The sequence below is a fragment of the Tenrec ecaudatus genome, chromosome 8 (assembly GCF_050624435.1).
Source record: "Tenrec ecaudatus isolate mTenEca1 chromosome 8, mTenEca1.hap1, whole genome shotgun sequence".
In the NCBI taxonomy this organism is placed as follows: Eukaryota; Metazoa; Chordata; class Mammalia; order Afrosoricida; family Tenrecidae; genus Tenrec; species Tenrec ecaudatus.
The window spans coordinates 83,193,516-83,220,135 of record NC_134537.1 but is presented as its reverse complement, the minus strand read 5'-3'; the positions used below and the strand labels follow the sequence as shown (position 1 = coordinate 83,220,135).

Here is a 26,620-nt window from a genome sequence, read left to right as displayed (position 1 = left end):
GGAAGGTCAAGATAATGCTTCCCAGATCTGGTTTCTGTTGCAGCCCTGCCTCTCCCTTGCTGTGTGCCTTGGGGAACGCGCCCAGCCTCGCCATCTGTGCCAGGAGTGTCGGGCAGGGCAGGGGGTGGGGTGTGGGGAGGGGAGCATTGGTGGGCAGCCATCTCCAGCCAGTTGGAGGCGGCACCAGGCGGGCCTGGAGAAAATGAACGAGAAGAATCGAGTTTCCCTCCCTGATGGTGGACGGTGTCCTTAGTACCAGGCCAGTCAGAACGACCCTGGGGGCTGAATTCTCACAGTTAGAGAAGGATTCCCATGGATTTTTGTTTTGTTTTGATTTTTTTAGTTAAGGAGGGCTTATTAAAACACGAGAGGAAATTGAGAGAGAAAAATGTGTCCCAATAAGCCTGCCTCCCTCCACCATTGTTTTCCTTTCTCCGCGTTCCTGCCCCATGCTCCTTTTATATACAGACGTGACTGCATCACTGTGCCCCCACAGTAACTGGGTGCTCTTTCCCTTGAACAGTATTTCACGGACATTTTCCAAGTCCATCATCCTCCTTTAAATGGCTGTGTAATATTCCTTTGTGTTGATTTACTGTCATTTAACTAAACAACCCCTAAGGCTGGACATTTCAGGCTTTTCCTCCAGTTTAGAGTTAGCGGTAATATTGCTAAGGGTTTTGTATGTATGCCATTTTTCCTTCTTTTTAATCATTTCCTTGAGACAAATTCCCAGGAGTGGGGTTTTGGAGCCAAAGGGGATAAACTGCTTTTATGGGTCCTGAAGGGACATTGACATCCTCGCAGAAACGTGTTTGTTTATTCGTGTGAACTGGCTCAGTCTAATGGGCAGGGGATCCGTGTGAATGGATAAAGAAGGATGCTTGCCCCGGACTCTTCCCGGAAAGATGCCGTTTTTCCAAAACTCTGGAAAAGTATGCGTTGTCAACATTTCACCAAGGACCCTTGTTACTGACAACAGCGAGGAGGAGAAACAAAGCGACTTTGTGGAAAGGCCGCTTCCTCGGCTCCCTCCGCCTGGCTCCAGCTGTCCATGCGTCCCCAAGTTCCACCGGGCCGTGGACTCTGACTAGTGACAATGCCACACACGGCAGAGAACCACCATCGGGGTGTTCCCACGGCTGTGGCCTTCCCGGCGCTGGTCACCAGCACCAGGCCTAGCTGCGGAGGCTCCTCTGGGTGGGCTTGGACAGAAAACTTTCCCATTAGCAGTTGAGCATTTACTCATTTGTGTCACCCAGGGGATCCTCCTTCTAGACCAGGCGTGGGGAGCCTTATTTTCTGCCAAGGACCATTTTGGTATCTATAACATCGTTCACGGGCCGGTTCAAATGACCACCTTCAGAATGAGTCTGCTATCTTGGGTCAAACATTTCATTAGCTCTCCTCTCATGTGATGCCCAGGAGCCCTGGAGATGCAGGGGTTACAAGTTGGGCTGCTGGCTGCAAGGTCAGCAGTTCGAAACCACTGGCTGCTTTGTGGGAGAAAGATGAGGCTTTCTACTCCTGGAAAGAGTTCCAGTCTCAGAAACCCACAGGGGCAGCTCCACCCTGTCCAACGGGGTCACTATGGGCCAGAATCGATTCAATCCCAATGAGAATGCGACGGCTGGAACTGCCTCTCTGGAGAGGCGTGTGATGTTAGCAGGCATTGAGTATTTCACAGGCCTTACACAGCTCACGGGCCAGACAGTCCCCACTTCTGTTCTCCGCTAGCCGCAGACCAAGCCCGCTGTTGTGACATGATTTCTGGGCCTTTAGGACCAAGTCGAACTGCCGCACAAGGTTGCCATGTCTGTGCTCGTTAGGAGGAAGACGTTGCGCACAGCTTCCTCTGCAGAGCGGCTGCTGGGTTTGAACACGAACTTGTCAGTTAACATCTGAGTGCTTAACCACTGTGCCACCAGGCACCTCCTCCTAAGCCACAATCCTCTACATCACACCTCCCTTCCTTTCTGGCCTCTCCTTTGGTCATCCAGATTCCAGTGCAGGGGGGCAGGGAGGAAGGACCCTGCACATTTTCAAAGATTCCCCTTGTACAGAAATTATCTGCAGAAACTGTGGAATATGCCACTTAGAGGGCTGGTGGGAGGTCCCGGGCCTGCTTCTCTCCCGGGGCTTCCTGAGGAGGGAGACTGGGGGAGCTGACCATAGGAGCAGGGTGAGAAGGGAACACGGAAAGAGGCCACCCCTTGCCAGTTCCTTGAACTCCTGGGTTGCTCAGAGGGGTCTCCGTGAATGGGTGGGCTGGGCATGGGAGCAGGACAACGGCCCAGGAGAGCGCCCACCGGTTTTCACCTGAAGCAGAGGGTTGCCCACATGTAAAGGGAGTCTGGGAAAAATCAGAGCTCCTCCATGTTGAGGGGAGTGGAGGGGAAGCTGGACATCGTCCTAACAAAAGCAATCCCACTGCCTGCCTGGAGGTCACAGCAACGGGGCCATCAGTTCTAGTTGGTACCAGAGCCCCAAGAGTGCCACCTCTCACCATCACCACCAAAGAGGACTGGGTGGGGCATGAGAATGACTGGTTCTGTGAGTTCTGTCTCCAACCTTCTTCCTGGGACTGCTCACCAAGTACTTGAGATCTACTAAATATTATTCATTGTTTATCTGAAGTCCATTAACTGAGCGTTCTGCATTTTTATTTATTAACCCTGGCCAGGAGCTCTGATTGTGTGCGTTACGGAGTTGGCTGCTAACCACAAGGTCAGTGGTTCAAACCCATCAACCTCTCCTCGGGAGATTGATGAAACTTTCTGATGCCAAAAAGAGTTACGGTCTCAGAAACCCACAAAGGCAGTTCTGTCCGGGCCTAAAGGGTCGCCATGAGTTAGAAATGACTCAGTGACAGTGAGTTTGGATTTTGGGTGTTGGTGGTGGAAAGAAAGAAATCTAAGAAGATCTCTTGGGTTTTGGTCGACACAGAGAATGGTATTATTCACAGAGATTAAGAAGACTAGGGCGGGGGGTGAGGGTCGGGTTTGGGAAGGACAATCGAGACTGTTTTTACATGTTGAGCTTGAGATGTTTATTCAAGCCCAATGGGGAGGCTCCCCCTTGGCTGGCCAGACACGATCTGGGTCCTGCCATGGATCGTGCAACCCACTTTGGACTCTCTCACTCCATTTTCACAATACTGAGATCTAATCTTTTGTAATTCCCCATCTTAATGTTGTTTGGTTTGTTTAATTGGGGGGAGGGAAAGTTTTATAAGCCTGAAGGGAGGCCTCAAATAATTTCCCCCAGATCACAAGCTGAAATTTGGAGTGTAGGTTTGCCTGGTTTCGGAACGTCTGTCCTTGCCTCTGCACTGTTTCCTAGTTCTTTGTACTTATCTCTGTCCTACCGGCTTATAAAATCTTCAAGGCACACATGTATCTGTATTCCTCGTGGCACCTGCCTGTGTCTAACACAGTGCCAGGCACGCACGTGGTTGGCATTCAGCAAGTTTTGCTTTGAATTTGATGCAACAGAGCTCCAGGCATGGCAGCAGCCCAGGCACAGAGTCTACAGGATCATTGCAAAAAAGCCCAAGAACTTCTCTCTAAAAAGGGCGGAGAAGAAGGACTTGTTAGTTGCTCGCCTTCAATCTCAGTCCAAACACAAAGCCGTCGGTTAATGGGCAGATCTGTTGGAGAGCTCTGAGCACACAGAGTGGGGGAGCGTACCTGGAAGCGGGAGGAAAGGTAGACTGAGCAGGTGCAAAGGCTCAGTTGAGAGGGAGAGGAGAAAGTCGTGGAAGGGAGCAAAAGCCTTCATTTGAGCCCATTGCCCGTTTTTAGGTAAGAAAGCTCTTTTTTCGTAGCATGAGTCCTACAGGGTGCCTTTCTATGGTTTCCTCCAGTCCTGACTCCTGAGATAGACATCAAAGCACTTGAAAGTCCTTCTTGATATTTCCTGCACAACAGTGAAAGGAAGACGGGCTGATCATAATCTTCAGGAGTTATACCGGGTTCTAATTACATCACAAACATTGATAATACTCGATCCGTGCCTATTCTAGGCAGCTGACACGGATTCATTGATTCCCACCACAATGCTTTCAAATAGACAGTGTTGTCCCTCCCCTTTCACAGACGAGGACACTGAGACTCAATGGCCAAAGTCGCGTATTATAGTGGCTGTTGGCTGACATCTAAGGAACTATGGCGGCACAGCGGTTATGGGTTCAGCTGCAATCAGCAGTTCGATACCACCAGCCACTCCACAGGAGGTAGAGGGGGCTTCCCACTTCCCGTAAAGGATCACTGCCCTGGAAACTCGCTGGAGCACTCCTCCACTGTTCTATTGGGTCACTATGAGTCGGCATCAACTCAACGGCAGTGAGCTTGAGTTTTCTGTTTGTTTGGCTGCCGTTGGGGTGGCTTCCGACTCAAGGCAACCACATGCACATCAGAATGTTGGGATCCACAGCGTTTCCCCTTCTGATGCAGATCTTCATGTCTCTCTTCCGAATCTGCCTTAATCTAGAAGCTCACTTGAAACCTGCACAGCATCCTGGCAAAGGTCAGCCCCCACCTACAGATGAGTGGGGCAGAATTGTGCATGATGTACACTGGCCAGGACTCAAACCCGGGCCTTCCATGTGGCAGGCAAGAATCCTACCTCTGAACCACCGAGAAGTGGCAAAATCCAGATTCGTACCGCGGCCATCAGACTCCAGCAGCCAATTACTTCCCTACTGGGTCCAGAGGCTCTAGGGAACTTGTTGTTACCAGTTCCGACCCATAGCGACCCTTTGCATTATGGAATGAAGTGCTGCCTAGTCCTTTGCCTTCCTCACAATGGTTCCTGTGCTGGATAAGAGACGTCCTGAATTGACATTAGTAACCAGACTCATAACTCACTAGTTGTGTGACCATAGAGCAGGCCGGACAACACCTCTGACTCAGTCCCCTCACCTGTGAACTCTTTCTGGATTCCTTAGCTTGTCCTGAGAATTAAATGACATACTGTATGTGGAAGCTCTCAGGAAACTATAAAGCATAATCTGGGGGTGAAGGATTAAAGGACTAATTAGTGGTCAGTGTAACTTGGGGGCGAGGACAGCAAGCTCTCTGAAAATCTAAATAGTAAATATTTTAGACTCTGCAGGCAATAAAGTCTCTGTTGCAATTACTAGCATTGCAGAGCAAAAGCAGCCAGGCAATAGATAAACAAATGAATGTGGTTGCATTCCAATAAAACTTTATTTACAAAAGTAAGCCATGGGTTCCAGCAGGACCCAGCTGAGCTCAGCCCTCTTTCCTACCCTCACTCAAAAACCAAACTCACTTCCATTGAGTTGAAGTCGACCCATAATGACCCTGTAGATAGGACAGAACAGCCCCTGGAGTTTCTGAGACTGTAACTGTTCATGGAAGTAGAAAGCCCTATCCTTCTCCCAAGGAGCAGCTAGTGGTTTTGAACCGCTGACCTTGGGGGATCACAGACCAACTTGTAACTATTATACCACCAGGACTCCTCTCCTCTGCTCTATTCACTATAATTAATGGTTGACTGTCCCCACTTTTCTCATCTCAGGAATGGCTGGAGGCGCCATCCAAGGCAGAGAGATGTGAGAGGACCATTGTAATGGGCACTGAGATGTTGGGTGGAGAAGTTAGGTGTCAGTGTTTCCTTGGTCCTTTTTCTTCTATACCCCTCTCAGCTGAGATGGGGCAGAGGAAAACTTTGTGCTAGGAAGCTTCAACAGAGCCAGGGTGGGACCTAGGGTGTGTGTATACAGTGTAAGTTGAAGGAAGAAAACTGTTGGAGAGTCTTGAAGGTGACCCCACCTAACCAGCATCATAGGACACAGGGAGTGACGTGCATGCATTGGTTCATGTGGCCTTGGCCCTATCTTCCTGGGACCCACACACGTGGCAGCAGGCTATGGAAGAGGGATTGGGTGGGATGTGGCTCGGACATGACTGATGACACAGGGCAGAAAGGGAAAGCTAACATGACAGATAGCTGAATCCAGATTCAAACCGATCCAGCGGGCTGCAATGCTTGGCTGGAACTGATGTGATGACATTTGACTGGGGATAATGAAACGATTTGCATTTGAGTTAAGGCAACAACAAAACCGAGAGCCAACTGAACTCATGCTGGACTGGAGGAGTTCTCACTAGGAAATGTTTCCTTGGACAGAGATCTGGGGTTGGACTGGGGTGGAAGTCTCGTGCTTATTAATGGGTGCGTGGTATTCCTGTGTGGGCAAAAATGGGACTTTCTACTCCTGTGAAAAGTTACAGTCTTGGAAACCCACAGGGTGGTTCTACCCTGTGCCTAGGGTCGCTGTGAGTCAGAATGGCAGTGAGGTGTTTCTGTGTTTGGATATGGTGTCGTGTGTCACTAGAAGTCACCACTAGAAAGGCTGATGCAAATTCAGGCTGCAACAATAGGGATGGCGGGGCCACGGCCCCACACACTGTGCTCTCGGCAGCCCACCCTAGTGCTGCTCACTAGGGATATCGGGTGGAGACGAGGGAGGAGAATGGCTCTTGTGTTGAGGGATTCAGTTTAGTTCAAGCATTGGTTGTTCAAGTACACTACTGGGAGTACACGGCCTTATCCGGAAAGTTTTCCTTCAGCCTAGCAGGAGAGCAGAGACATCAACAGATGCATTCAATAGAACGCTGCAAGTGTTACAATACACACACAAGTATGCTAAGATTTCAGAACCAGGTCAAGTAAGAGCCTATTTCGGAAGGTGCTTGCTTAGCCTGGCATTTCCTGCCCCCTGAGCAACAATCACGGGAAGAGGAGAAAGCCGTATTATGAGTTAGTTCTGCGAGACAAATGAGAAAGAAAGAGTGTGTTGGGGTCCTCAGAGAAGACAAGATGAAGTTTCTGTCACTTGCAGCTGTCCTTCGTAGAAACAGAATACCCCACGAAGGGCTGAAGGCGCCATCAAAGCCACAGAGACATGAAGGGGCCATATCTGCCTGAGAGGTGGTGCGAGGGGTTCTTGGTTGGGAGGAAGGTCGCACGAGACATCCTCTGAGATGCCTTAAGAGTCTCCGCACCCTGGGTGCAGCTGGCACGAGGAGCTGGAGCACACGCTTCCTCTCTCTCCAGTAACTGGTCCCCCAGGCCCTGGAAACACCGGGAACACCGTCTTGTTTCTTGGTTCATTGAGGGCTATGCTGTCGCGTTAAGTCCATGTTCTTGCAAAGGGAGTTTCAAGGTTCCCTGTGCACTGACTGAAAACATGTGGTACGTAGTCACATACCCTCTCACCACGCCAGGCACGGCTCTGTTTGCAGACCTGGCCACTGGCACTCAGGCCACACAAGCAGGCCCCCAGGCCTTTGCTGTTCTGCAGGTAAGTCACACTGAGGGGTCAGCAGGAACAGGGACAGCTCTGCTTTATTAACCATTTACTCTGTGCTAGGCACTGAGTTTTCTTTCTTTTTTTAAAAATTTAATAAATCTTTTATTTGGGGCTCATACAACTCTTTTCACAATCCATACATACATCAGTTGAGCAAAGCACTCTTATACATTCGTTGCCCTCATCATTCCCAAAATTCGCCTTCCATTGGACTCCTGGAATCAGCTTGTTTTCCTTTTTTTTCCTTACCCCTCCCTCCCTGCTTCCCCCTTTCCCCGGCACCCTTAATAGTTTATAAATAATTATTTTATCTTACCTTACACTGCCCGGCATCTCCCCTCACCCACCTTCCCATTGCCCATCTCCCAGAGAGGAGGTTACACATAGATCCCCAAGATCGGTTCTCCCTTTCTACACCCCCTTCCCTCCCGGTGTCGCCACTCCCACCGCTGGTCCTGAGGGGTTCATCCGTCCTAGATTCCCTGTGTTTCCAGATCCCTACTGCACCGCTGTGCATCCTCTGGTCTAACCAGGTTTGCATGGTAGAATTGGGATCATGATAATTGGGAGGGGAGGAAGCGTTCAAGAACTAGAGGAAGGTTTTGAGTTTCATTGTTGCTACACTGAACCCTGAGTGACTTATCTCCTCCCCATTACCCCTCTGCAAGGGATGTCCAGCTGTCTACAGATGGGCATTGGGTCCCCATCACGCACTCCCCCTCATTCACGGTGATGTGATTTTTCCCCCCTGCCTTTGTTGTTTGAGACCTGGTCCCCTCTGCCCTTCACGATCACACATGTTGGCGTGCTGCTTCCATGTGGGCTTTGTTGCTTCTGGGATAGATGGCCACTTGTTTACTTTCAAGCCTTTAAGTCCCCGGACACTATGTGTTTCAATAGGTAGGCACCTTCAGCTAGGCAGTGATTTTTCATGAAGAACTTGATTTAACCCTCACAACAGCCTTGCAGGGTAAGTTCCATTAATATCCTATTTTAAAGGTAACTGGGGATCTGAGAGGTTAAATTCTTCTCCCCCAGGTGATAGAGCCATTTAATACCACACCTTGGATTTCAGCCCAGAAGTTGGGCCTTAATGCCCATGCCCTTAGGCAGATATGGCTATCTTTGAGATAGTTCTTGAGTGACACACAAAATAATGAAGCTATTATTTAGCCCTGTTTGTTTCAAACTACGATGGTTTCCCATTACTCACTGCCATTGAGTCGACTGTGACTCAGTCGGGCAGTTTCTAAGCTGTCATGTTTCCAGAAGCAGAAGTGCTTCAACTTCTGTGGTAAACAGCTCAACGCTTAACCCACCACACCACCAGGTCATGGTCGAGAAAGGGTGAAGAACACTGATCTAGTTCCACTCACTTTACCATTGAGCACAGGAAGGCTCCGAGAGCTAAGGTGATGTCTGTCCAGGATTCCAGTGTTAACGGAGGAGTGGGAAGTAAATCCAAGTTTTTCCCACTCCCAGTTCGTGTTTCAGGCTTACATGGTTGCAGAGAAAACCAATGAAGTACTAGCAACATCAATAGCAATTGCAGCTGAGACTTCCCTAGAGCTAACCGTGTGCTCAGGCTCTGTTGTAAGTATGTTGGTTAGTGGATCTGTGTAACACTCACGACAACCAATGAGACAGGGACATTGGTACCAGTTGCTGATACATGGCAACTCCATATGTGTCCGAGTAGAATGCTCCAAGCTTTCCTGGGGGCTGAGTTTTTAGGAAAAGATCGCCAGGCCAGACTTTGGAGACACCTCTAGAGGGACTCAACCTGCCATCTTTCCGGTTAGCACCTAAGCCCCTTAACCACTCGCGCCAAGGAGGGACTCCGCAGGGGTTACTTATTTCCCCCGTATTCAGGTAAGGAAACGTGGGCACGGAAAGCTTAAGTCACTTGGCCCATGTCCCCCACAGGCCACGCTCTTTACCAGTAATAAAGTGCTACATGATGTTGCCTGCCTTAATTTTGTCCTGTCATGTCAGTCCCTGTATAAGGGGTGTGTATTACTATATTAACTTCGTAGTTACTCCTCCTAGGTAAATGTCCTTGGGTGAAGAAGAGTCCATGTCTGCCATGTTATTAGATACTGGATGAAACATTTATCACCCACTCCCTCCCCAACTCCAAATAAGCTCTGTTCTAATCTGGTGCCTGCCATTTATACAGTCATCCATTTACATATTTTTGGAAACTATGCATTGGAAGACCTAAACAGAATAGGCAATATTAAGTGGGGGGAAGGGGGACAAAACTGTCCATAAACCCATCATTGTTATGAGTTGGACTGTGATCCCCAAATTCAGCAGGTCAAAATCACCAGCTGCTCTGTGGGAGGAGGACATGGCTTTCTACTCCTATACAGAGTTACAGTGTTGGGAACTCCCAGGGCAGTTCTACTCTGTCCTAGTGGGTCGCTATGAGTCGGCATTGACTCGATGACAGTGAGTGCGTTTTGTTCCAGAAGGGGTTAAGATAGTTACACAGATACATAAAAGACACTTAGGAAGAACACGTACAGACACTAAATGAAGCCAAGAAAGAGACAAACGTAAAAACGCTCTCTGTAACATCGACACACTTGCTCTAGCTGGACTACAAATCTGTCTACAGGGTTTACTTTAACTCCCTTCAAGTTCACGCATCTTACAAGGGGATGACAATGGACTCATTGTCCATTACCTCCTTGAAAGCAATTTTATTTGCCTTCGAATTTGCAGTCTCCGCAAGGTAAAGACAAATTCTAGCACAGAAAATAATCTCTCCAGCATGCCTCACAAAGTTGACATTGTGTGATGTAATGAATGAATAATGTCCTCAACAGCATCGGTCCATAACGCCCAAGCATGATCCTGGCAGTGTGAGACAGTCTCCTAAGAAAGGCTGATGCTATCGCTCTTAATTCCAAGATGGACCAACAGCATCAGGTGTCTGCATTATCAATGGATGTGGGCTCTGAGCACCAGGCCATCTCTGATGGTGGTCTAGGAACAGGCCTGCTTGAAACGAGATGAGCAGAGAAAAGATATATTAAATGGCACATGGAATACGTGGTCTGCAGCTCTCTTATAGATGAGGCCATCCCCAGCCACTCCCACCCTCAGAGATCAAGCATAACTTGGAACACAGCAGAAGCTACTCAATACTGTCCAAATGTGTGTATACATTTATGACTTTGAAGGCTCCCAGTGCTCGTGACTCTTCTTCCCAGGCCTGACTGTGACCCTGTCTGTACCCACTAAGTGATTGTACATGCTCAAAGCACTTGATGACGATGAAAGCCTTGTCTGCCTGCTGCTGTCAAGAAAGAATTAAGATTTGAGAGAACCCCATTTTTCACCAGAAACTCCCTGGTCCAGCTACCACCAGCTACATTGCTTCCTCCCAAATTAGGGCCACATTTCCCCCTTTCTACTGTTTCAAACTCATCAATAGACCCATGACAGGGAAGAGGAGGGAAGAGGTGGGCATCTTGTAGGAGACATGGCTCCTGATGACCACACTTTGTCACCACAGTGAGTGTCCAGTAGTGCTGGTTAAGACCAAACTTCACCGACTCTTTAACCTCACCATAGAGATTCAGGGCATCCTATACAAATGACCATCCAATCTCAGTCTTCTTGTTCATTATCTGGCTCCCAATGATTTGTGCTGCCCAACGATGACCCAAGAACAAGATGCAATGTCACAGGAAGCCATCAGTCCATAAAGTGTGGTCGAAGACAGAAAAGCAGAGAAGGGTTTGTTTCAGCCTTCTTAGGACATGATGGATGGCCATGAGATGACGGACTTGAACTCCATGATGGTGCAAGAACAGCAGAGGAAAGGTCCGAGGAGAATACTGGCCAGGAATTAGGGTTAGATGGAAGTAAGAAAGTCCAGTTGGGGGACTTATTTGAGTGATGGCTGGGTTATTCTTCTGACAAATGGCCCTGGGGTGGTACATTCATAGAAAGCATTTGTCTTTTACTCTAAATTTTGGGGTCTAGAGATAAATTCAGGAAAGTCTCAGGCAGGGTACATAAGGCTTTTTAAATATTACTATAATACCATTTTATAGAAGCAGAGCATTCTAAGGGTGATTATTTATACACCTATCAGATGTTGAGATATATAAGGAAGTGGCTGTAACATGAGTTGTCCCATTCAGGGTTCAGATATGATCATTGGTTGTAGTGAATAATCTTGTCGTCCTATTGTAAGATAGACAGGTACTTGTTAAGAGAGAGGTGGTGGAGTTTTAGAGGTGTTCAGACTGAACTCTTCCTATACAAGGTGACCTTGCAGGTGCACTGAAGAGCAGGTGCTGCCTAAGTTAGAAAGCACTCCTAACAGACCCTCAGGTTGTACTGACTCGTGGGTGTCTCCACCTGTGGGTGTCTCCACTACTGCTGCAGGTCTTCAAACAGGGCTAAGAACCCTGGTGGGACTGTGAATTAAGTGTTGAGCTGCTAACCAAAAGGTTGGTGGTTCAAACCCACCAGCTGCTATATAGGAGAAGGTTGAGGTCATCTGTTTCTATAAAAAATCTACAGCTTTGTGATACCAAGGGTTCAAGTAGAAAGCAAATGTTTTAAGAATGATGATGGGCAACAGATGTACAAATGTGCTTGGCACAATGAATGCATGTATGGATTGTGATAAGAGTTGTATGAAAAAAAAAGAGTTGTATGAGCCCCAAGAAAATGATTTTTTAAAAATCTACAGCTTTGGGAACCCCACAAGGAAGTTCTATTCTGTCCTACAATGTCATTATTGGTTGGGATTGACTCATTGGTAGTGGATGGCTCAATCAGAGCAAAGCAGAAGAAATTCCTTACCTACAATCAAGCAGGAAAAAAATTGTCAAAGAGTCTAATTTACTCGGACCCACTAGCAATGTGCACGGAAGCAGCAGTCGAACAATGTATTGGATTGGGCAAAAGATCTCTGTAAAGTGTAATGAGCATAGATTAAGCCTCTGGAGACGTCCCTGTGATCATTGATGAGGGGTGTGAATAGCCATGTTAGCAGACAGAGAGTGGTATAGAGAGGACTAACGCAGGTATCGCCAGGTTAAAATGAAACATCTGATGTGATCCCCTTCTGACCAGTTTAAAAGTTCTACGAGTTAAAACAAAAGTCAAGGGGACCTGAACGTGTATTAAGCCCTAGGTGAATCCCCTTAGCGAGCAGGCATGTGAGTAGCCTTGTTATCATGCAGAGTGGATTGGAAAGTGGATTATGGCTGATGTAGTCAGCTTAAAATCGAACACCTTATCATTTGGTCTTCCTTTGACTCATTTTAAAGTTCTAGTTCTTAATGTTCTCTGTTTTTTTTTAATTTTAACAATTTATTAGGGGCTCATACAATTCTTATCACAGTTCATACATATACATACATCAATTGTATAAAGCACATCTGTACAGTCTTTGCCCTAATCATTTTTTTCTCCTCTTTTCTTTTTTTACATTTTATTAGGGACTCATACAACTCTTATCACCATCCATACATATACACACATCAATTGTATAAAGCACATCCATACATTCCCTGCCCCAATCATTCTCAAGGCATTTGCTCTCCACTTAAGCCCCTTGCATCAGGTCCTCTTTTTTTTCCCCTCCCTCCCCTTTCCCCCCTCCCTCATGTGCCCTTGGTAATTTATACCTCGTTATTTTGTCATATCTTGCCCTATCCGGAGTCTCCCTTCCCCCCCTTCTCTGCCGTCCCTCTCCCAGGGAGGAGGTCACATGTGGATCCTTGTAATCAGTTCCCCCTTTCCAACCCACTCACCCTCCACTCTCCCCTCTGTTTTCTTTTCAATTGTTTTTTTTTTCTCTGTTCTATTTGGTTATGCAGTTAGCTGTTTTGACTCTTTGTTTTCTGTTCCTGTATGATTTTTCCCCCTATATGAAATCCGGGATGGGTGACTACAGAGACTGGATTAATGATTTGCCGAGGGGATGGCAGGGAGGTTGGGGAGAAACTGGGAGCCAATAGCAAGCTGTACGAGTGTGGTAACGATTGTACAGCTTTCCTGATATGATTGAACTCTTGGCTTGTATGATATTTGGATGTGTCCAAGTAAAACTGATTATTAAAAAGTGGTCGAGGACTAGGGTGTGCCTCACTGAAACCAGGCTCTCTTCTATGCCTCACATGCATGTGAAGTGGACAGTTTTGAAGGAGGACTAGAGGACTGATGTGTTTGGATCAGGGTATTGGTTAAAAAATTTTTTTTGAATATACCATGAACTGCCAGAAACATGAACAATTCTGTTTTGGAAGAAGTACAGCCAGAACCCTCCTTAGAAGTGTGGTAGGGAGACTTCATCCGACATACTTTGGACTTGTTTATCAGGAGGGACCGAGCCCTGGAGGAAGACCTCATACTTGGAAAAGTAGAAGGTCGATGAAATAAAATTGGAAACCCTCAATGGACTGGCACAGTGGCTTCAACAACGGGCTCGAACATAACAATTGTGAGGATGGGGCAGGAATGGGCGATGCTCCTGTACTGTTGTACATAGGGTCCGTGTCAACATTACAGCAACAACAACCACGTGATAAGCAGGGGCTGCTTAGAGAGCCTGTCTTTTCCACTACATTCCCAAGTCCGCTCCTTGGATACTTTTGGTTATACCCTCTCATTGCCTCCCTCGCCAAATCTCTGAGGCCAACCTGGTTTTCCAGATAAAGAAACCTGGTAGGTGACAGTGGCCAGAGCTGAGCCCCCAAATAGGATGCTCTGTTTCATCGTACCTGTGTCGCTGAATGGCACAAAGGCAGTTTGGTATCTGGAAACTTGAGGGCTGAAGATGATTACAATGAATCAAATCCTCTCCAAGCTTCCATATTTCACAATGAAGGAAGTACGATGATGGGAAACCATGTTGCACTCTCCTTTCTAGAATGCCCCGGATGTCCTTGTCAATCCCAGTCAACTTCCAAGCTAGGGAAAGAACTGTTCTGCGCCATGCTGGATAGCACAGCTGTGCGAAAAACAAAACTCGCCTGTAACTTGAAAGGAGAGCTGTCTTTGTACATCACCATCCCTCCAAGTTCTAACCCTTCTCCACAAGGCAGTCCTTCAGGCATGGGACAAGACTGGCTCTGCCCTGGTGGCCAGCCCTGCCCTTGGCCCTTCAGAGCTCCAGAGACCTGCCCTTGGCCCCCACCAGCCTGGCATCTCTGCTCTCAGGCCTTGCGCCACCTGCATGTTCCTGTTTGGAGGAGCGGTTGTAACACCATAGCCATCAATCATGCTGGCCTGAAACACTTTCCAAACATTCTGGAAATGTGTTATGGTTATAGCAGCCAAGCCCACAAAACCCAGATCCCAATCTCTTACTGAGCAGCCCAAGAATATGTTCAAATCATCCTCTGGCTGGCTTGGCCGCTGATGGCACTTGCTGGACACCATCCCTTGGTCTCTGAGATGAATCATGAGTTTCTTTCCTTGCTATTGTTGGCCAGTCCCCACGTTAATGGTTGGTGGTAGAGGCACCACCCCTGTCTATGTTCTGAGCCCTGTGTGTGGAAATCTCAGGGTGAAGGCAGCACGGAACGACCCATCAGAAGGCCCAAGTACTTGTCAGGTGACCAGATTTTAACATTGGTAAAGCAGGACACCAGCGGGGCACCATTGATAAAACCCATATCCTGGTGAAATTGCCACATGGCAGCCGAAAACTGTGTACCCTAGCTTGGCATGCATTCTTTCCAAAAATCGGGACTTTTAAAAAACGCTGTGTAACAGGGGGGAAATTGTTAAAAATCAGGACTGTCCCATCAAAAGTGGGATGTTGGTCACTTAACCCAAGTCACTAGTCCCACTTGACTGAAAGTGAGTCAAGAACAGGGAGGCTCTGGGCATCTGCCTTGGGTTTTCATTAATGGGTCAGATTTCTGTCCTAGTGTCAACTTCAGGACCCCACCCTGAGCAGGACATCAGCCTGGCCTGGCCGGTAGCCTCACTCAATTAACCTCACTGTTCTCCGTACACCACCCACCCTTCAGTCTACGGTTCTCCTCTGTGTCACCAAAGCATGGGTCTACAACGATCACAGTCCCCATCCCACTCTGCCTCGAGACAGGTTCTCCTGGCATGACCCTGCCTTGCCCTCAGGCGCTCCCCGAGGAAGCCAATGCATGGCGTCTAACTCTGTGCCCAGCCCTAGCTCTGAGCCGAACACTAAGACTTACTTATATTATTTTTTTCTTTTAAATAATTGTAATAAATCTTATTTGGGGCTCTTACAGCTCTTATAATAATCCATACATCAATTGTATCAAGCACATTTGTACATATGTTGCCATCATCATTTCCAAAACATTTTCTTTCTACTTGAGCCCTTGGTATCAGCGCCTCTTTTGCCCCCTCCCTCCCCTATCCTCTTACCCTCGTGAACCCTAGGTAATTTGTATTCTTATTTTCATATTTTACACCTGCTGCTGTCTCCCTTCACCCACATTTCTGTTGTTTGTCCCTCTCAGGGGTGGGGGGTGGGGAAGCATGTTGATCCTGGCCATCTGTTCCCACTTTCTCCCTGTCCTTTTGATCTTACATGGTTGATTCTTCTTCTTTTTTTAAATCAGGGAGGCTCTTACATTTTTATTGGGGGCTCTTACAGTTCTTGCCACAATCCATCCATCCATCCATCCATCCATCCATCCATCCATCCATTGTGTCAAGCACATTTGTACATATGTTGCCATCATCATTTTCAAAACATTTTCTTTCCACTTATATTCAACGCAATCGGTGGATGGGAACCGGGCTGTTGGCTTTACTCTATCAGGCCCTCAGACCTCCATCAGAAAGGTGGGAGGCAGGAGACCACCACCTCGGTCTCCAACAGCTTCCCTGTCTCTGTTGCCATAGGGTTGATTCTCTGTGGATGATGAGCTGGGCTGCCCAAAGCACAGTCACAAGCCCCCAGTGTGACCGCTTCCTGAGTCAGCGGGCTCTGCTTATCCCTGGCTAGAGCACATGTTCTAACCCCCAGTCTATCACCTGTCTGTCGTGCAGACAGACACTGGAGGAAGGAGCCTGGCTGGACTGGAGCAACGTCACCCTTCTCCCCAAACAACCTCCGCAGCAGAGCACCGCATACCCGTCACATCTGAGGACAACGGTCTCAGATGACTGCCGGCAGCTTTGGGGAACCCACAGCCCAGAGGGCCAGGGAGGCCCAGTGCCTCACCCAATCCACACAGGCTCTGCAAGTGCCCAGCCTGCAGGAAGTAGCCAGTGCCCGGCGGAGGATGAATGGGCGCTAGTAGAAGCACAGCCTTTGGGTCTCTGTGCCAGTGCGCATGAAGAACTGAGGCCCTGGCTCTCCCAGGCCCACCCGCTCTCGCTTCCAATGTCCTCCTCCCTCGCCCCTCAAGCCCAGGGCAGAGAAAGGGCTATTCTTACCTGCCAGGATGAAGATGCCCACGAGGATCAGGAAGACCAGCAGGTAGAGCCCGAGAACTGCGTGCTTGAGCGCCGACAGGGAGCCCAACTGGCTGCAGCAGCCTCCTGCTCTGCGGCGGTGGCATGGACCTACAGAGAGGTTCAAAAGAGGAAGAGAAAGCGCACTTGAAAGCCCCACACGTTGAATTAATTTATTTCTCACTGGGCTTCCCCTCTCCTTGGGGCATGTCCCTGCACACCCGGAACCAAGCCCTGCACCATCAGCACACCTATGATGCTGCCAGCCCGCTGGGGCACCTTGCAGATCCACCACGTGGCCCATTACAGGGTGCCCAGCTCGCCCCAAGCACATGAACAAGCCCAACAGGCACATGCCCAGGCTCATGAGCTCATACAGATCCAGCCTCCTGGGCCAGTGGAAATAGGTTTGACTGTGTCCTTTACACAATGTCACTCACTGTCCCAGGTGGTCGAGAACTCTGGAGGGAATTTAGAACAGGACTCGCCAACTCAAACGTCGATAGGGGCCGGGAAGGGGCCGGCCACAAGAGCAGGGGGCTGGACAGGCCCATGGTGAACCACAGTCCCAGCCGGGCTCGCCCACGGCAGGTGGCTCTGTGGGAAGGAGGGCTGGAGGTTGCCAGATCTAAGATCTTCAAGACCAGCCAGGAGCAGTTATGAGAACCCTTCCTAGTTTTAAATGTTGGCAACTGATTCAGAAAAAGAACAAAAACAAAAGCAACATTAAGACTGTAAACAAGACATATCTGCACAATGGATCTGGCACTAGGCACCAATTTGCAATTAGGGATTTTAGGAAACCAAAATCACTTCATGCTAGGGAATAAAAGGAGACTCCCCAGCTCCCAGCAAACAGCGAGGATCAGCAGTGTGTTGGGCCTCAGGGACCATTCAGCCCAAGCTTTGTATGGATCAGGAATCCGCCCCTCAGAGGCCAATGGATGCACTGTAGGTCCAATGTTAGTTAAGGGCAATGCCTGGGTCAAGGCCCTAGTAGCCTGACACCCAGAGCTCTTTCCAGTGGACTGCTTCAAGACAGCCTTCAGCCTGTGACCAACTGGGGAGTCTATTTCCCAGCGCCCCTTTGTGGACTGAGGCTGCAGGGCATGGGAGAACCTCAGGCAATGGGGGAAATGGGAGGGTTGATGAGCTGGGACACGAGGCATTTGGACAAAAGGATTGTGCGTGATACTGATGCTTATGCACTCGGTGAAACCATCGAGGTTGGCCATACAAACTATGTAACGTAAATTAAGGACTTCAGTTATTAAGATTGTATCAATATTTGTTCATCCAATGTACCAAATGTGCCCGCCTACTGCAAGATGTTAATAGTACAGGAAGCGGTAGAGGTGGAAGAGAAGGAGTACGTGGAACACTGCACTTTTTGCATGATTTTCATGCATGCCTAAAACGGCTCCAAAATGCGGGCTGCTCTTTTTTTTTTTCCAATGGAGTAACTTTTTTCAAAATGTATACGCCCATTCCCCCCACCCCCCTCCTGGTTTGGAAGGAATCCCCTGACTCTGAGCAGTTTCACACTCCCCATGAGAGAGGCACAGAAGTAGAAATGGGCTGGCAGCAGATATAGAAACAATGGATCTTCTACAATGTTTTCAAGCCCGATGTAATGCTGAATAAAGAAAACCGAAGAAGAATCGCAGCATTCAACTTGTGGTGCCAGAGGGGAGCAGAGAGTCCCAGAGGACTGCCCAGAGGACAGACCCATCGGCCTTGGAAGCAGGACTGGCACGGTCCTCGTTAGAGGCAGAGGTGGTGAGACTTCATCACCTATATTTGGACATGTGGTCAGGAGAGACCAGTCCGTGGAGAAGGACATCATGTTTGGTAAAGTACAGGGGCAGTGAAGAAGGTCCTCGGGGAGATGGATTGACACCGTGGCTGCAACAATGGGCTTAAGTGCCCAGCTATTGAAAGAGATAGTGTCTGGGGTCTTAAAGGCTTGAAGGTGAACAAGTGGCCATCTAGCTCAGAAGCAACAAAGCCCACATGGAAGAAGCACACCAGCCTGTGCGATCAAGAGGTGCTAAAGGGACCAGGTATAAGGCATCATGCAAATATATATATATATATATATACCATAGTGAATGAAGGGGGAAGTGCAGAGTAGAGACCCAAAGCCCATTTGTTGGCCACTGGAGATCCCCTCACAGAGGGGTTTAGGAGAGGAGATGGGTCAGTCAGGGTGCAAGGTAGTACCGATGAAGAACACAGCTTTCCCCCAGATCCTGGATGCTTCCTCCCCCCAACTACCATGATCCAAATTCTACCTTGCGGGAATGGATAGAGGAGAGGTTGTCCACTGGTGCATGTAGGAGCTGGAGGCACAGAGAATCCAGGGTGGATGATACCTTCAGGACCAGGGGTGTGAGGGGCGATGCTGGGAGAGTGGAGGGTGAGTGGGTTGGAAAGGGGGAACCGATTACAAGGATCCACATGTAACCTCCTCCCTGCGAGATGGACGGCAGAGAAGTAGGGGGAAGGGAGACTTTGGATAGGGCAAGATATGACAAAATAGCAATCTATAAGTTATCAAGGGCTCATGAGGGAGGGGGAGCAGGGAGGGGAAAAAGAAAAAAAAAGAGGACCTGATGCAAAGGGCTTAAGTGGAGAGCAAATGCTTTGAAAATTATTAGGGCAAAGAATGTACGGATGTGCTTCATACAATTTATGTATGTATATGTATGGATTGTGATAAGAGTTGTATGAGCCCCTAATACAATGTTAAGTAAAATAAAGACTAGGAAGCCTGGGGAGGATGGCGCAGGACTGAGCACTGTTTCCTTCTGTCGTGCCCAGGGGCGCCATGGACCGGAACTGGCTCAATGGTTCCTCACAACAACAGCATCAATTCAGAACAAGTTATCAAGAAATGCTCACTCCATCGCCATTCTCATGGATGCTTAACTGTTAGCAAATGTAGATGAGAATGACCTGCTTCCCCAGTAACACTTGAAGGCAGCACATCTTTCTAACTCAACCTAAATCTCCTTTTCTAGAATTTTCTGCTCCTGGCCACACTTTTGGATCTATAATTTTTTCCTTAAATACATAAGTGGTTTTTAGTATTTCCTTTCTCTCCCACCCCACTCCCTCTTAGTAAGAGGTGCTGACTATCTGGTTACCACTTACCAAGGGAAAGTCTGTTTCCCTCAAGGCTCAGACGAGTAGGCACAGCCTATAAAGACCACACAAATACTAGATATTGTCATGATTGCTGTCTTCCCTCCTGCTTGGAGCCTGGCTTCCTCTTTAACCTCACGACAGAATAACCAAACCAGTAGGTGATCCTGACTCCTGTGTATCAGAGCAGAGCTGGCCTCCACAGGGTTCTTAAGGATTGATTTTTTTCATGAGCCTTTTTCCTAAGGTGCCTCGGGTGGCCTTGAACCTTCAGCCTTTCAGTTAGCAGCCTAGTCCATTCAGCATTGGCACCATCCAGGGACTGCACAGCAGAAAGGAGAAGCAGCATGGCGTGGCTGTCAATGCTGAGAGCTTGATACTGAGTGGCTCTTGCTAGGTCATTAGTGGTTCTTAATAAGGTGCTCGGTAAGAATAGGTCTAATGGTTGGGACGCAGTTCTATTTCTTTTCCAATTATTAAACAAGTAGTTCCTTCCCGCTCCACCTGAGGCATCTATTGAATCGTGAGTCCCTCCCCAGGACAAGAACCCCTTGTCAGCCAACACACATGATACAGATCTCCCTCTGATAGAGCGTCATTCACTGAGCAAGGCTCCATTACTCTGTACCTTAAACAAAATCTATTTTAAATAGAGCACAATAATAGTCTCAAAGAGAGAATTTCCACAAATAGCCTGAAAAATCATACCATGAATGGTTCTGGCAAGATGCTTCGGGGAGATGATTGCAAGGGGAGGAAGACACTTCAGGGAAAAGACAAGTTCCGAAGGATGCCAAAAACATATTTAAGAACTTTCTTACTTTTTCAGTCACTAGCAGCATGTGGGTTGGGTGATCAGTCTACTTACTTACCAGCCTGGTAGAAGATTAAAAACTTTTCCAACATAATAGAATCAATCAACAGAGGGCAGAGCAGGTGCTCATTTTTGTTCAAGGAAACACAGAAGGAGAGAGAGGGCTTTGGCTCATTAATTTTAGGGAATAAATCCTCACATACATTCATGTAATCCCCACTGCTCATTGTATACAACCTCTGAACAAAAGACAAGAAACTCATGAAGGCAGTCGATTCTGACTTCATCGATTGCTTTCTCACAGAGCAGGTGATGGGTTTGAATTGCCAGCCTTCTGATTAGTAGCTGAGCACGTTAAGCATCGCGCCACCAGGGCTCCTTACAGCCAGCCATGAAGATGGCCTTTGTGATCGCTGTCCTCTCAGACAGCCTCCTTCCACTTTCTATCAAGATTAGTTAGTCTGACCAGTAGAAGAGGGTGGACGTGAGGCCATTTCACTTCACAGATTGGACTAAAGGAATCGTAGATTCCTTCTTGCTTCCTTTGTCTTTCTTGGGATCCTTCACTTTGGGGGGACATCGGCTGCCGTGTCATGGACACCCCTATGGAAAGGTCCCACATAGTAGAGTAGTGTGGTCTTCAGCCAATAGCCACGTGAGTGAGGATGGAAGAAGATCCTTCAACCCAATCAAGCCTTCCTATTCTACAGCCCTGGCCAATCTCTTGATTGCAGTCTCATGGGAAATCTTGAGTTGAGTTACCCAGAGAAATGCTCTTGGGTCCTTCCCAGGTTAAATTACATATAAGTATATTCTGAGAAAAAGTTTTAGCTATAAAAAAACCAAATCTTGACTTTACTTGCACACTCATAGCATCCTCAGAAAGTGTGCAAGATCATAAATGGTTGTTTTTAAGCCAATAAGTTTGGGGTTAATGTGTTACGTACTCATAGACAGCACATACATTTATGATATGAGGACATTGTGAGCTCACTGGTAGAATCCTTGATCTCCACCCAGAAGACCTGGTTTGGGTTCACAGCTCATGCACCTCATGCACAACCACTACCCATCCATCAAGGGAAGCTTGGACGTTGCTATGATGCTGAACAGGATTCAGTGGCATTTCCAGAGTGAGATAGACGAGGAAGAAAGGCCTGGAGATCTACTTCCAAAAATAAGGCAATGTTAATCTTGTGGGGAACAGTGGTCCCATCTGCAAATGATTAAGGGAATGGTACAGAACTAAGCAGTATTTTTCCCTTCGTGCATGATGTCACCCTGGGCATCAGAGGCCGATGTTACCACAGTTCACAACAACAACACACTTAAGACAAACACTGGAAAATGCAAAGCTGATGCAACATCTGAGAGAGAGGCCTCAGTGTTACTACTGCCGACTTCTCATTTACTAGACCAGCTCCTGACACATAGCGGGCTCTCGGAGACTGCCCGTTACATGACAGACTGGGCAGGGTCATTGTTCTGTTAGATGCCCCAGTCAAAGGGGGGATAAAGCACATGAACAAGGAACTATCATACCAGGATGAGTGAAGTAGGTGGGTAAGAGACGTACGGCTCAAGTAAGTGATATAGATCTGGGATTCGTTCTCCATTGAGGTGGTCTCAGAACTTTGAAGGGTAGACCTTTCCGAATATGCTGCCTTTCTCTTTTAGCACTCCATTTCCAGCTACTGTCCATTGCAACACTCGTGGAACTAGTGTTCAAGAAATCAAATGACGTATTGCTTTAGGCAAATCTGCTGTACGAAACCCTGTGTTGAGATGCTGACGAGCAAGGATGTCATGCTGAGAACCAAGGTGTGCCTCCCCTAAACCCTAGTACTTCCCGTTGCCTTCAGAACTTGCATTATGGCGCTGGCAAAGAATACTGAAAGTACCACAGGCCGCCAAGAGAACACACAAAGCTATTCCAGAAGATGAGGCTCCTTACTCCCATGGAGGGACCATCTCAGAAAGCTGCAGGCATAGTTCCACCCTGCCTTCGAGGGTTGCTATGAGGCGGAATTGACTGCATAGCAGTGAGTTGGGTTTGGGTTTAAGTTTCAGAAGTACAACCAGAACGCTCCTTAGATGAAAGGATGGTGACACTTCACCTCATGTACTGTGGTTGCGCTATCAGGAAAGACCAGTCCCCAGAAAAGGACGCCATGCTTGGTAAAGCAGAGGGTCAGCAAGAAAAAGAAGGGCCCTCCATGAGATGGGGTGACACAGTGGCTACAACAATGGGCTCAAATATGTAAATATCTGTGAAGACGGCACAGGGCCAGGCAGTGTTCCATTCTGTTGTACATGGGTCTCAATGAGTCAGAACTGACTTGACGGCACCTAATGACATAAATTGGAAGAGGAGCTCCAGTGACCTGACAGTTAGGTGCTCCGCTGCTAACAAAAAGGTCGGCAGTTCAAACCCAGCCAGCAGCTTCCGAGGAGAAAGCCTTAGGGAATCTGCTCGTGGGGTCATTACAGCCTAGGAAAGCCCGTGAGGCAGTTCTGCTCTAGCCCATGGGCTCACTGTGAATCAAAATCAACTCGATGGCACCTGATCACAACATCAATGAGAGGACTCTCACTTCCAGAAGATTTTCTTCTTCCGTGTGGGAACTGTTCAAAAGGAAGTGCCAGACAGAACTACTAACCGTGGATGCTGTTTGCAGACACCGTCACATACCAGGCAAGATTGAGGGGAACATAGCAAACACACACACACACCCTCTTCAAAGATCCAGGGGAATCGAAGGTAAGCCTCAGAGAAGCCTCAGAGAGGAAGGCAAGGCCAGTGGTTCCAAGAGAGAAAATCAAAACTGAAAAAATGAATCCAAGGAGACTTGGAGAAAGAGCCCAGAATGCCAAGCGGAGAGCATCTATCTCAGCCTGGTACAATCGTATGTTGATGATTGGCCGGAAGCTGTCGGGTGGGTGGTTCCCCATTCTTAGTCAATCTATGGGCTCTTGACTTCATATCCTCCTTTGTCATTTTTTCAACCCTAAATTTAATTTTAGAGGGCCCTTCTATATCACCATCATTTAGTGAAAACCTTGTTTTTCCCAACTATACATTAAAAATAATACATGTAGAAAGAGCACGTTTATACTTGTGCATCAGTTAAAGTCTTCTGGAGCACCACTCTATTACATAGGGCCACTGTTTAAACTGGTTTTACTCAACGGAATGAAGATCACAACTAAATGGCGAGTTGAAAGAGGCAATTTGAAGCAAGTCAAGGATCCTCCATTTATAGAAAAGCACATCCAAACATTCTAGATGGTCAAGGTGAAGAATGCTCTGACAGATAGTATGTGGAGGATTGTTTAGCCCATAGAAAGACCCATGCTGAAAACTCACACACTTCTCAAGGACTAACCTCCTTTCTTAAATGGTCTATTTACATCTCTGTCTGCCAGTCTGTCAGATCCTCTGGGGCAGGGTGTGCTTTCTTAAACAATCTCTACCCATTAACCCTCCCACCATGTCCAGTACCATGAAAATATCAAAAAAGAAAGTTTGTTGAACAAATACAAGAGCAAAAACATGCATAAGTTATTTACTTTTGGTGTAAAATTGTCTCTTAAATTTGCACTCCCCAAAAAACATCTTATGCAAGCAATGAACAAACTCTGGTCGACTGCATAAACATATTTCTGGAAAAATTTTTCCCTGTAAGATGCAACAAAAATTTGCCTTTCCTTATACATCCCTGACTTCCAATTGCCACTTGCCACCCATGTAGGTAAGCTGTAGGGGACCATTCAATGGAACACGATTGATACCTTAAATCACTCTTGGTTGAGTCTTGAGATCCCACATGGAGCTTTCTTAGACATACTGAGGCCTGAGCCCACCTTAGAGCATTGGTGGCATAGTGGTTACTCATTCAGCTGGGAGCCCTAAAGTTGGTAGTTCAAAACCACCAGATGCTCTATGGGAGAAAGACAAGACTTTCTAAACCCGTAATAGTTCTACCCTGTCCCATAGGGTCACTATGAGTCAGCATCGCCTTGATAGCAGTTAGTTTGGTCTGGGTTTTGAGCCCCAGTTCTGGATGTTCTGAATCAGAAGACCTGGGAGGAACCTTCTTCAGTGAGGAAACACAAAACTATGCACAGAGGTGCCTGGCCCCGGAGTAAAGCATTTGTCATATTCAAGAATGTGAAGACACATTCTTGGAAAATAAATGAGGAGTCTTACCATTAAAATAACTTGCCTTACTTAAAAAATAAATTTATGAAAGGGAGCCAAAGGCAGACAAATTAAAGAAAAAACACAAAAAACAGACCCAGGAATGGATTTGGGACAGATGCTAAATCCTACTTCCAACTTAAGAACAATTAGTTCTTATAGCACGGTCCTGCTCGATACGCACCCTCAGGAAGGGGACCCAGAAGATATGCGTGCGATAGCAAAATGTGGTGAAAAAATTAGGCACTGCCCAGCTATTCGATAAAATAGCACCTGTGGTCTTAATGTCTTGTCTCCAAGCAAGCAGACATCGAAGAGAGATGTCAAGTAAGTCCACATGGAAGAAGCACACCAACATCAGTCACCAAAGGATTGTAAATGACATAATCCAAAGTCAAAGGAGGGAACAGCACCAGAGCCTAAATTATGACAATCCAGTTTGTAGAAGGCTATCAATGACAGTGAGAGTCCAGGACTCATTTGTGGGAACTACGTAGGAACTAGGCCTCTGGTGATCTCCCTCTGCCCATAGTAGAGGGACGGGAGGAAAGTGGTTACAAAACAGAGCGCACTGGAGAGCTGACTGCAGAAGATCAAAGGGACAGACCTGACCTGAACCATGAAAACCTTGTCAGTTATTCCCCCTCTGATTCACGTTGGGCCGGATCTGTTTTTCAACATTTCCTGTATATTTTTGGTTTCTCTTTGTTCATATTGGGGTTTATCCCAGATATGTTATCATTGGGGTGTTATCCTCTTGCATTGGTGTTATATGTTTTTCTGCGTCTCAATATATGAATCCCAAGATTAATAAACTTATAGGGACAGCGAGTAGAATAAGGGCTTCTGGTGGGGTACAGTGGGGTGGGGGGAGGGGGTAAAGGGAGCTGGTGTCAAGCAGTCGAGAAAGAAAGAGAATGTTTGGAAACGGACTGTGGCAGCAACTGTACAACACTGCTCGATGTGATTCAAGTATGGAAGGATACAGGTATTGACTCCAAAGTTTTTAAAAAGACCTTTGTAAAGTGGATTTTAGCAGCCATAGTTCAGCTGGAATATAACACCTTGCCATTAGGTCTCCCATTTTGAATTTGCTTTATACTCTCTGCTTCTTCTATGGAGATGTTTATGTTTTATTTGGTCATCGTGACCAGGTCCTTTTTGCTTTTTGCCTTTATTTTGTATGTTTTTCTGCATAGGGAAGTCAACATGGGTGAATCTAGGAAACTGCATCAGGATTAATATTTACCTGGGGTCACAGAAGGGGATGTGGCAGTGAGGGAGAAGTCAAAAGTAATGGGTACAAGAAGGAATAAATGTTCCAAAGTTCATTGTGGTTATGAATGCAAACGTTCCTAATATGATTGAACTGTTGAACTACACGATGAGTTAATTATACCCAACAACGCCATTTAAAATAAAAAAATAAAATAAATAATTTTTAAAGGAAGTTTTTGAATAGTACACTCAAAAAAGTTTGTCTCAGATGATTTTATTATTCCTAGAGGTTAGGCTTTGTGCAGGGGTTCCTTTCAATAATGGCCAAGGGGCTTTTTACCAAAACACTATATGCTGGAGATGGGGAGATGTTTGACGGCGGAAGTTAAAGAACAGAGAGGAAAGTGTATATCAAAACTAAGCAGCCCCAGGGAGTTTAGTTGAGAGTGACCAGAAAGAGAGCCCC

The 26,620-nt window shown here is 47.3% G+C and overlaps 1 protein-coding gene across 2 annotated transcripts in view; it reads right to left on the bottom strand.

The window, feature by feature from the left end:
- SCARA5 (scavenger receptor class A member 5) overlaps positions 1–26,620 on the bottom strand; it is a 149,171-nt gene that overhangs the window by 95,427 nt on the left and 27,124 nt on the right. For both annotated transcript variants that reach the window (XM_075556469.1, XM_075556470.1), the window contains exon 3: positions 16,757–16,885. In XM_075556469.1, the coding sequence (XP_075412584.1) occupies positions 16,757–16,885 (129 nt within the window). The remainder of the gene's footprint in view (positions 1–16,756; positions 16,886–26,620) is intronic.